The 11,906-nt window shown below is 53.5% G+C and overlaps 1 protein-coding gene across 6 annotated transcripts in view; it reads left to right on the top strand.

Moving 5' to 3' along the window:
- Window positions 1-11,906, top strand: part of Znf423 (zinc finger protein 423) — a 326,405-nt gene that overhangs the window by 198,454 nt on the left and 116,045 nt on the right. For all 6 annotated transcript variants that reach the window (XM_004643385.1, XM_023703516.1, XM_004643386.2 and 3 more), the window contains one exon: window positions 4,869-4,953. In XM_004643385.1, the coding sequence (XP_004643442.1) occupies window positions 4,869-4,953 (85 nt within the window). The remainder of the gene's footprint in view (window positions 1-4,868; window positions 4,954-11,906) is intronic.

Below are 11,906 nucleotides of genomic sequence, written 5' to 3'. Positions count from 1 at the left end.
GTCCAGTACCCAGCTGTGATTTGGCCTTTCTGGGCCTCTGTCCTTTGCTATAAAGCCAGAAGGTAATAGTGATGGTAATTAATGATGATAGCACTAGTAAGAGCAGTGATGGTAATAGTAGTAAAGTAGAAATAGTAACACTGTCTCTCTCCAGTACTGACGTCCCCTGGGTAGCACTAGGGGCCAGTGTGAATTTAACTAGCACCTGCTCTGGTGGGCCAGTGCCTATTCTTGGGTGCTTGTGAAATGTCACTGCTATTTCTCATGCTGATCCCCACCCCCAACTTTTGCATGAGGATGAAATGAAGGGAGCAAGAGCTAGGCACGCAGCAAGCACCGCTTGGAGGTTTCTCATTTCTCATGTGATAGGTCCACACTTAAGGATGTGCCAAGCACTTTATAGCTCCGTATTCTATTTACCCCTTTCAATATTCACTTTTATAAGCATAACACCAGGAGGCACGGCGCAGTGAGGACATTCACTTTGAGTCCTGGCTGTCAACAGTGCCCAAGAGGCAGATGGGGATCTGAACCCAGGCAGGGCGTGCCTGGTGCCACTACTGCCCATGTTTTTCAGCAGCACTGTCCTGGCTGCAGCAGGGAGAGGCAGGAGGGTTGGGGGCCATGTGCTTATGCCTGCGCTGAGGCCATGGGATGTTGTGGCTTGCTGGACCTTTGCCTGCCTCTCCTGGGTGTGCCCAGCATGGATCATCCTCCTTTTTCAACCTGGCCCACCACTGGGCTGGAGTCCTTGGTGACCTGGGGCTGCTGCTGGCCCTTCCAGGCCTTGGGGAATGTGTACCTCCTTTCCTTGCCCTTCCCTGGATCCAGCACCAAGTACACTTTGTAAAAGTCCCTACTGTGTGAGGAAAGGCACCAGCTCTTAGATCGTCTCCATAGCAACACCTGGGAGCCTTGCTGTGGCTTCTGTTTTGGCAAAGATGAAATCTCCAGACTCAGAAGAGTGAAGCCATGGTGCCCAGGATGCACAGCTGTGCGCGGCAGTGCAGAATGGAAACCTCATTTCCCAGGGCCTCCAGGCTTCCTCTTCCTGCCCTCTGCCCTGTGAGATGAGACCCAAGCTGAAAACCCCATCCCTGCCTGCCTGGAGGCCCAGGTAGACAGGCTGTTTGCAGAGAGGAGCTAGACAAAGCCCGGGTTGCTCCCAGCCTTGGTGTGGCCTCTGGGGCCTTGCCCCCTGCCTGGGCACGCCTGGGGCATGGGCCCAGCTGTCTGCTAGCCCATGCCTTCCCTCCCCCAGGACTCACTCATGTCGGAGCAGACCCTGGGGGCCTCGTGGGGCTTGGGGGCCGGCAGTCTGGGACCCTTGGGAGTGTATCCATAGCAACCAGCTCTCCGAGGACTGGGTTCCTGTGGGGCAGAGGCTGCTGTCGGCTGGAGCTTGATGCATTGAGGTTTCCAGCTCCCCCTGTTTATGAGTAATAACAGAATCACCCCACCTAGGGGCCAACACAGGCAGACCCTAGCCCTGCAGCAGCTCAGCAGGTCCTCAGGGTGTCTTTTTGTGCTAGGTGGAAGGGCCCGGGTACTTCCATATCCCATTTTACAGCCAGGTAAACAGACCTCCAGCTTGGAGGAGTAGCTTGTGTCCAGGTGACACCAGCTCTCTGTCACCTAGACCAGGACTGCCTGAAGATGTCTGGGCAGAGAGCTGAGAATGTCAACTGAGATGGCAGAGTCCAGGGGGAGCCAGTCTGCTGTTGATTGTCATTTCCCTTAGTGGCTGGCACGGGGCTTAGACCAAGGGATGTGGCCTCTCAGAATTCCACTTTCTTCATCTGTGATGTGGAACATGCAAAGGGAGGGTGGGAGCGCAGGGCAGGTGCTGCCTGCCTGCACACAGTGGCTGCTGAGTGCATATGGGCTGTGCTGGTAGCGATGGAAACGCAGTAGCTCTGGCTGCCCCCTGCTCCCCTTCTCTTCTCCAGGGTGGCTGCTGTTTCCTGCCCTCTTGCTCCTGTCTCCCCAACCTCAGACGGTGAGGTTGTGAGTTCTGCGGCTGCTCCGTGCTGCTGAAGGAAGGCAGTCCCTGGCCCCGTGCCCTGGACCTCAGCTTGGTTCCTGGCCTGTGCCTAGAGAAGAGGCTATGGCAGAGGAGGCACTCTGAGAGCCATGTTCTCCCTGCCTAGATGACGCTGACCCTGGAGACGAGGAGGGCTCTGGGGGGCATAGAGAAGGGGAGACAGACGCATTTGGTGTTGGGATGAGTAGTACAACGGGCCAGCCATGTTTGCCGTTGTCAGTGCCTGTGAGTCAGTGTGTGGGGGTGAGTGTGTGTGCCTGCAGGCTGTGCACTGGTGTGAATCTGTGTGCATCAGGAGGGTCTGTGCATGCACTTGTGCCAAAGTGAACTCAAGAATGTCTCCACCTCTAGGCGTGTCACACATGAGGCATGTTCAATACATGATCGGTGTTGCAAGGAGTAGGCTGTGAGTGTGGAGCTGTGAGCACGGCTGTGAAGGGCACATGTATTCATTTTGAATGGGGGAAGCACATGCCACACATATGTGTACTTGCCTGGCTGTGCACACTCCTCATGCATACTCCGTGCTTCCTCTGGCCCCTCCTTGGGCAGTCCTCTGGGGCCTGTTTCCTCACTGGAAAGGCTTTGTTATCGGCAGTGCTCCTCCAGCCACCCAAAGGGTGGCTGCCTGGTGCAGGGATGATTGGGAGATGCCTGCCTTTGCCAACCCCCTTGTGATTTCTTCTCCAAGCACAGTGAGCCCATTTTATTCACTTGTCTCTAAGGGAACAATGGAATTGCTTGATCACAGACTCTTCCACACTGGTGTGGACCACCCATGGCTGCGGTCCCTAAGAGCTTCTCCCCAAGCAGATGATTTTTCTTTCCAGCCTTGGTGGTGACCTGGCACCACTGCCTTCTTCCAGCCCACACATTCATTCACATGCCGGATTGGGCATCCTCCTGCAGGCCCTCCTGAGCACCCAGAGATGGAGCTCCCTGGGTCGGCTTCTTTCTGGCATCCATCCATCCATCCGTCCAAGCATCCAGGGCTCCAATGCTGCCAGGCAAAGTGGATGAGGTCCTCGTGAATAAGCATGATTGAGATGGTAGAGGGACCACAGGTGTCCCCTTTTTGTTTGCATGGAATTGAGCCCTGGTAGGGGCTTTGGAGCTGTGTCCCTCAGATCTCAGTCCCTGCTCAGTGTGGAGGCTGGATTCCTCAGCCTTGGCCTTGTTCATGCCCTTAGACTCACTCTGCTTTGCCCTGGAGTTTCTCATGCTGAGTGCCTGCCTCTAGGATGAAACACTGGGGGCAGGACTCTGCGAGAAGGGATCCTAGAGCTTTAGCAGGCACCCTGCCCTGGAGCCTGAAAGCACATCAGCTTTTCCAGTCATTCATTTATGCATGCATTCATTTGACAAGAGTTTTTTTAGTACCAATAACCATTATAATAAAGTTAAAAAATTATTAGGCATTAACCTGGTCAGACCCTATGCCAGAGTGGTGGGCATTTACTATATTCAAGTCCCCTTTAGTCTCTTTTCCCCCTCTGCCCTAATAGAATGCTTAGCATAATACATTATTCTGTGACTTTGCTCACACGTTCAGCAAATCCTTTGTAAGCACTGGTTTGTGTTCACTGTGGGAACCCAAAGGTGAACAAACACACTCCCAGCCCTCTGGGTGCTCAAGGTACAGTAGGAGAATAGACACGTTAGTGAACCACAACACAGCAGCATACCAATCCTGCTGGTGTGTTTAGCTGAAGCTCGGAGGTCTGAGTTGGCCCTGAACTCACTCTGAGGTGCGAAGACTCCTCAGAAGAGATGGCATCAGAGCCGAGTCCTCAGAGATGGAAAGGGTGTTTCTGAAAAGGCCTGCAGGATTCTGGACCAGCTGCAAGTACAGGGGCACTCAGGGGGAAGCTGCAGCGACTCTTGAGTGGCTCATCCTGCACTATTTAGAGCTCAGCTTGGGTCCTTGGCTGAGAAATCCAAAGTCCGGCTCCTTTTTCCAAGGAGGTGGGGTGGGGGGGTCTCATCATCCCAGAATCTAGTATGCCCTTCAAAACCCCTAGACATTTTGAGTTCTAATATCACCCATCCTGTTGCAAAAAAACAAACAAATAAACATAAACAAAAAATCCCACACCCACCATCTTGTCCCCAGATAGGCAACACTGCCTATACCCCTGGGGGCCAAGTTTCCTTACTACCCAGGCTTATTTGTAAGAAGTCTGATCTTTATGGCTGTCAGGAGGCTCCTAGAGCTCCAGGTTTTTGGCTACCATCTCCAAGGAAGCTGTTGATAGCGCTTAGGTGTGGAAACAGCTGTAGATTATGTGTAGCCATGTGCGCCCAGAACAGAGGAGGAATTCCTTAGCTACCTTTGAGTCCCAGAGTTGTCAGGGGCAGTGTCCCATGCTCAGCCATCTGGATGTTAGCGTGAACAAATGGACAAGAAGGTTATTGGATGAATAGAAAGACAGCTGGCTGGCTGGGGGGAGAGGGTGGTTAGGTGGAGGTGTGGAGACTGATGGATGAGTCGATGACAAGTGGATGCATGGGTGGAAGGGTGGGCAAGTGGATACGGGGGTGGAAGGTTGGAAAGGCGTGTGTGTGTGGGGATGGATGCATGGGTGGATGGATTTGCCCATCCCGGTATGGCAGCCTTTCCTGGCCCCTAAGTTGAAGCCATCCCCACCTAGCAGAGGTGCACCTCCCTGGGAATGTAGCCTAGGCCCCTTCTGCAGGCAGTGGAGCTGTAGTCAGAGCTTGGAAGAGAGTGGCAGGGCCATTGGCCATTGCAGGAAGTCTTGAGCCAAATAGTCTTCCCTTATCTCCTGACTCTCTAATGCCTTTCTTTTTGGATTCTAAACAGAAAAAGACATACCAGTGCATCAAGTGCCAGATGACCTTCGAGAATGAGAGAGAGATCCAAATCCACGTTGCCAACCACATGATCGGTAAGAGAGCCCCTCCTCCCAGCCCTGTGGGGGCCACTCATCAGGGTTCAGAATTTGTGGCTCCACTCATCATTTTACTGGCTTCTAGGGTAAAGGACAGAGTCGCCGCTGCTGTTTCTGAGACATTTCAAATGGTAGTAAAAATGTCAGAGCGGGAGCACTTTCTTCATCTAATCCTTGTTGCAGTTCCACTCACGTTACGATCAAACTTTTGACAATCTCTTCCATTTTCCAGCATAAATTTCCCTCCATTTCTGAAACAAAGTGCTTTCCAGTTGTCAAGCCCTCAGGGACAATTATGCTTCAGTTTTGTATGTCATGACATTGAATAGATTTAACCGCTCACATTTCCCCACTCAACTTGGTGGATTCCTCAGGCACGCTGTCAAAACAGACTGCTTACAAAGTTATTCTAGTCCTTTTCCTCTTCCTCTTCAAGTGGCTTTGGCCTTTGGAAAATGAAGTCTTTGTAGAAGGGGAGCTTTCAAAAAGCCACAGAGTTCACACACGTGGCTGGCGGCATCTGGGGAGGCCATGCCGCCTCACTGACCTTGGCCAGATGGCCATGGTCCCCTTGGCACTGGGGACACCCAGGTTTGAAGTGAGGAGCAGCTGGGTGTTCTGAGTGCAGACTGGCTTGGGGTTTGAAGGGCAGCAGGTGGGGTGATGATGCTTGGAAGTCAGGGGCTCAGAGAGATTTTGGAGCCCTGGTACTCTGGATATTTCTTGGATGTGTGGTTACCTTTTCCATGGCTCTAGGCAGGCTGTGAGCTGTAAGCTGTTGGTCACATTGGGTGTCACAGGGTCCTGACCAATGCTCATCCCTACTTGTTCTTGTAGCATCTTTTGCTGGCAGCCTGAGCAGCTGTCATGCTATCTGAGTGCTATTTAACAAGCCCTTTGTTACATATGCTCCAAGAACCTCTTGTAGCTCCATGAATTGTCTGCATCTGAACACACCCGTGTAGGACAGGGAAGCAGGCTGCTCCTAGCATCCCAAAGCGACTCTCTCTGCCTTCTTAGGACCTACCTACCACCCACCACCAAAGCTCATCACTGTCCTGAGGTCTGACAGCATAGGTTTGCTTTGCCAGACTTGGGCTCTCTAGAAACGGAATTGCAGTTTATTTCTACCCAGTGATGTCTTGCATCTTCCGCTTTTCCCATGACCGCCTCTAGTTGGCACTCACTCCCTCTTGGCGTGAACAGTTCTGTCCCATGAATGTGCTACCGTTTGTCCTACTCCTTGGGCTTGTTGTGGAGTTGTTTGAAATGATGTGCTGCTGTGAACATTCTTGTACTCATCTGTTGGTGAACACGTGTGCGCGGTTTTCATGGGAATGCAGGATTAGATAATATTATGTCTTTATATGAGATAATATTATTGCTATGTGCATCACACGTGTCTAAAGGGAACATAGGCATAGACGTGGAATGGCTGGGTCGTAGGCCATGTGATGGTTGCCTTTAGCAGACACTGACAAATTGATGTTTGAAGTGGTTGTGTGCACTTCCAGTCTAATCAGCAGTGTGAAATTGTCAGGGAATCTACAACAGTGTCGTCACCAACATTTTACATAAAGTAGCCATTGAAAAGGTGCTTCTTTAGTGAAGATGCTTGCAGGATGTGTACTGGTCCCCCAGTCCTACCCAACACTGGGGTTGCCCTGCTCTTGGGGTTCGGGAGCCCAGTGCCTGAGCTTGACACTGGTCTGGAAACCTCTGCCTCTAGAGACTTTGAGCAGGTCCCCCAAAGGCACTGGGCCCAAGCGTGTGTGTGGTGGGGCTCACATAGTGTTGAGGGGGAGAAAAGCCCAGGAAGGGCAGGGCGGGTGGGCCCCGGGAGCCCAGCCTGACAGGGAGATTGGTGGCTTTTTAATTTCTTCTGTCTGCAAGCCCCCTGCTGAAGTATAAGAAGGAACACTACCCTGCCAGTCACCGGCTGCTGAGAGCCCTTTCACAGGAGTGTCGGGGAGGTGAAGAAGAAGATATCTAAGGATGTTTGCTTTTGTAGCAGGTGGTGATGCACGCCACTGTTTGTAAGCATGAAGGGCAAGAGCCTGCTAATTGGGCCACAGTGATTTCAAAGGTGTTCCCTCCTCTCCCTCCTCCACCTCGCCTTTGTGCACAGCCTGGAAGCTGTGTCCTCGGGTAGAAGGCAAGGGCTGCGTGGAACTGGACTTGCAGGAGCATGAAGGGGGGGGGGCTGTGAGCGGCCTTTGGGCCTTTGTGTGAGCTGCAGGCTGAGCTTGTGTGGAAGGAGTCTGGTCTGGTGGCCCAGTAGGGCTTGCACCCAGGCCACCTTGCGTCACGGTGGGCCTGCCTGCTTCCTGGCCCAGCCTGCGGGAACTGGAGGCTGCAGGGCCTGTAGCCAGCATGTTTTGCTGTGCGGCCCTCTGGTATATATGAGCTAGAAGTTGCCTGCTCTCTGCCTGCTCTCTCACCTCGGAACCTGCTCTAATAGAGAACACTGATGGAGCACAGGCTGCATGTTGGGCAGCCTCTGTGGGTGACAGAGGGTATGGGGTCCCTGCCCTCAGAGACCTCACAGCATCCCATAGAAGACACTACAGAGCACACACTGTGTGCCCTGAGGGAGGCACCCACTCTACCCTACTATGTGCCAAGCACCTTATGTTGTTGCTGGTCTCCACTGTACGGATGAGCAGCCTGAGCTTGTACAGGTCACGTGACTTCCCCAAGTTCTTATAGCTCGTGTGAGACAGAGGCAGGGATTGGCAGCAGCCAGCCCTTTCTATTGTTAGCAGCCCTTGTCAGGGCTTTTGGGGCTCCCTGTCCTTTGGGAGGTGGGTGGGCATCCAGAGCAGGGACTTCTGCATCCAGCATATCTGTTATCAGGGCTGGGTACTGACGGTTGAAGAGGAGTTTTCTCTGTGGCAGGGCTTTCTCGGACAGAGTAATGGTATAGCCCAGGAGGAGAGAGCTTGAACTGTGTGTTGTAGTACATTGTGAAAGTGGGGCACAGCCTTATCTGGCAGGAGCAAGCAGGTAAGTTTCAGAGCGGTAGGGCCTGCCTGTGGAAATGGTGGCAGCAGGCATGGTAGCCCTGTGGGCAGTGAAGGATGGGGTAGTTTGGGACCAGGACACAGATGGCCCTGAAGGCCAAGTGTAGGTATTTGGATTTGGATGTCACCCTGTAGGCCAGGGTCCTTCTTTGGGGCCTGTTGCTGATTTTTTTTTTTTTTTTTTTTGCATCTCTTGCAAATCCCAAAGAGGTGGCAGCCACATATTCCCATATTACACAGCTGCCAATCCTTGTGAGCAGGGCATGGATACCCAGGCACCATGGCGCCACGGGTCTGCTTGGCAAATTTCTGTCCCCAGCCTGGTCCCTGAGGGCTCCTTAGTGCACAGTCTTGAGCTGAAATGCTAAGGAGCTGTTGGAAGTTTTGGTGCAGAGCATGACCGGGCCGAGGATTAACCTGGCTGCAGTGCTGAGGGGGACATGACAGGGAGAGGACAGAAACCTGCCTGCTGCAGTCCAGGGTGAGGGAGGGGCAGGGAGGAGGGAGAAGGGAGTGGACAGAACCCTATTAGGCTGGCGCTGTGTGCTGCAGGCTTGGGAGGCCACTGGCGGAAGGGTGGGAGAATGTGGGGAAGAGAGAGCAACCCGGAGTCCTCTCCAGCTGGCTCTGCAACCCTGGCGACTCTGTTGGGGCCAGCGTCCCTGTGGACAGCTTCTCTTTCTAAGTGACCCGAGCTCTGGAGTTAGCCTGGGTAACAGTTCCCCTTAGCGGTACCAAGGGCATTATTCAGCTCGACAACCTTCTCGTGAACTTGGGGCTTTTGGGGGTCTGAGGCAGGGCTCCCCTGGGACCCAGACTGCTGGAGACCTCCCCCGGGGCTACTAAGCTGGTCTTTTTATAGCAGGGGGCCTCTGTGTGGCTTTGCAGCCTGGACACCCTGGGATCTAGGATGACTCAAGGCCATGTCTCCTTTGATACGTGTCCTAGCACCCTTCTCCACGCTGCTGCCAGGGAGGGAGCACTGGGATCTGATAGAAAGACAGGGTCTTTGGAAACCTTTTCAGCAGCAGGATTGCCTTTGAAATGCCCCCTATCCACAGGCATTTCAAAAGCTTGGAGCAGCACACAGCTCAGCTCTGCCCTGTGGCCCCCACCACGATGACCTGTGTGTCCAGACACAGCCCCCAGCCTCTCCACCCCCATTCTGGGAGGGGGCCCCACTTGGCTCTATAGGAGGCTGCACAGAGACATCCCCCTTGCTGTGGCTGGGTGGCATACACATTGCCTTCTAGGATGTTCCAGACCCCACTCCGGAGGCAGGACCTGCACTGGGGACCCTGACTGGGTGGACTGGCTGCTACTTGACTGGCAGGAGACTTGTGTCCTTTGAGTGCTTTGGGGTAGAGGTGGTTGCCTTAGGGCTCTGAGAACTTGTCCTTGAGAGAAGAAACTTGCTCTGACCCAGGTTGGCCCCAGGAGAGTGACTCAGCCCCTGGGTCCCTGACTGTCCTTATTCAGGGCTTCATGGGCCTCTGGGGAGCCCTAAGAAGAACAGGCTGGGAAGGGACATCCTCGGGGAATCGTGTTGGGATTGTTTGCCCTCAGTGTCCTTGGACAGTGGCTGTGGACCCTGGAGGAAGGCCAGGCAGAGCCATTTGTCCCACTGGGGCATTACTCACTCAGAAGCTCTCTCTTCTCGGTCATGCCAAGCCCTGGCCCTGGGTGCCTCCTCTCAAGGGCTGGCCTTTGCTGTTGGGGTGAAGAAACGGGGCAGAAAAGAGCCATCTGGGGGATCGGCCTCTTCCACCTCCTGCTAAGGCCTTCACTGTACCCCAGTGCTGGCCCCAGGCTGCCCTCCTGCCCCTTCCCCTCACTTCTGGGGGTGCACAGGCAAGTCCTGAGGGAAAATGCTTTACATGCTGGAGAGACAGATAGAGATGCAGAGAGAGAGAGAGAGAGAGAGAGAGAGAGAGAGAGAGAGAGAGAGAGAGAGACTTCTGCTCATCCATCGCTAAGAGGCACATCCCTGGCGATGTGTCCAGGCCACCTCACTGCTGCTGGTACCGCTGAGCCCCTGTGGCAGCCCAGCCTATAGCACACTGCAAGAAAGAATTGCTTGTCCAAGCACTGGTGGAAGCCAGTAACTCCCCCTCTTACCAGGGAGAACAAACCCTTGAGATATAATGGAAAAAAATAAGTAGCCCAGGAGCAGGGAAGCAGAAGCCCTCCTGCCTCCTTCCTGCTGGCAGCACGGGGCGCTGCTTACTGGGTCAGCTCAGTAATGACGTGTGTGCTTCTGGTAGCCCTAGACCCACACAGCTGCCCAACCTCAGTATGTGGCACAGATGTTCCTTCTGCCCCTGGAGTTCGTGTTTCGGGTTCTGGGGTTGTTCTTGTCATTGTAACAAGTCTACAAAGAACCTTCCATCCATCACTTTTCCTCCTCCTTGTCCTCTTTTTCTTCCTGTTCCTCCTCTTCTGCTCTTCCTCCTCCTCTCTTTCTTCCCCTCTCCCTCCTGGTATCCAAATCTCTATGCTGGGGAATAGTCTTCTACTTCCAAGCCCACCAGGTGAGAAAACCAGCCAAAAGGAACGCAGTTTCCCGACTTTGAATCCCAGAGTTGCCTTTTAGAAGCATTCTGGGCTGTAGAGTACCCATCCGTTCTGAATTTTAAACTAGTGGATGTCTTCTTATTTTCCTGAATTCCCTTTGTGTGTTTGTCATTTTTAAGAGGAGGAAGACCATCATAGGTGGGGTTTCCCTTTTTACTAGTAATAGGTCCCTTATAACTTCATGTTCAGTGAACCGCTCCGAGTCCTCCTGGGCTCCGTGAGGGACTACCCCAATGTAAGATGTGCTGTATTGTGTTGATACTATCAGTGCCTGAGGCAAAGACTAATTAATAATGATATACATAGTGATGATGGTCATGGAGGCCTTAGTTAACACAAGCAAACTAAGCCCCGCTGTGGCCGTGTTAAGCCTGCACCCCGAATGCCCCCTCTCGTTGGCTCAGAGGATACCGCTGTGGGCTTCCTGGAGGAGGAAGACTGTCCCGCTGCCTTGTGCCTGTGGGATAGACCCAGAAGTAGCTCCTGTTCAGTGGAGCTTCTGTTTGTCGCATTCATTCAGCAACTGTCTCTTTCTTGAACACTTACTGTTTGGGCACTAAGCATGGGTGGCAGGGCAAACAGAACCGTCTCTGTCCTCCTGAGCTTAGCAAGGAGTGAACGTGTCAGTAAGAATGCAAATGAGATGTCCTGATTATGTCCGATAGTGGTGGGCAGCATGAGGGGGTGCTGCCACAGCAGTGTGTGAGAGCAGTGGTCTCGCTGGAAGGGCACTTTTGGGCTGATGGAAGAGCTGTGACCATGAGCATTGGAGGCTGTGGCTGTGTGTGTGTGCTGTCCATGCTGCTCGGTGTGTCGTTTTCCTGCATGAAGAGGCATCCCAAGGGCTGAGATCAGACCCTGGAGCAAAAGCCAGGGGAGAGCGTGGTTCAACTGCATCATGCTCCTCATCAGACTCTCAGGCCCTGCCTCTTGGGACCAGCACCTTGAGACCCAGGCACCCACTCTGACATTTCTCTCTGTTGTGCTGTGGCTGCCTGTCACAGGGCTGTTCCTCTGCCAGAGCTCTGTGCACCCAGCCGCCCGAGGCCCGCAGACTTGTCTGCCTCCCCTGTCCTGCAGCCTGCATGGCCCAGCTGGGGCCGCTGTCGTGGTCCCAGGTGCTCTTTGCCTGCTCCCTGGCCTCTTGCTGACGACCTTCCTCTCACTTCTCCTAGGCCCACTCTGCTTCTTTTGGTCCACTGTGCCCAGGGGCTCCAGACTCATCCCACCTAGGTTTCCAGATTTAGCAACTGAAACTACAAGATGGCTAGTTAAATTTAAATTTCTAATCAGCAACTAGTTGTTTAGCACAAGTACAATCAGCTTTCTATGCTCGTCTGTTCTACGTGTCCA

Source organism: Octodon degus, unplaced genomic scaffold (assembly GCF_000260255.1).
Source record: "Octodon degus isolate 3935 unplaced genomic scaffold, OctDeg1.0 scaffold00173, whole genome shotgun sequence".
In the NCBI taxonomy this organism is placed as follows: domain Eukaryota; kingdom Metazoa; phylum Chordata; class Mammalia; order Rodentia; family Octodontidae; genus Octodon; species Octodon degus.
The sequence above is the reverse complement of the archived record's forward strand: the minus strand, read 5'-3'. Positions and strand labels throughout refer to the sequence as shown.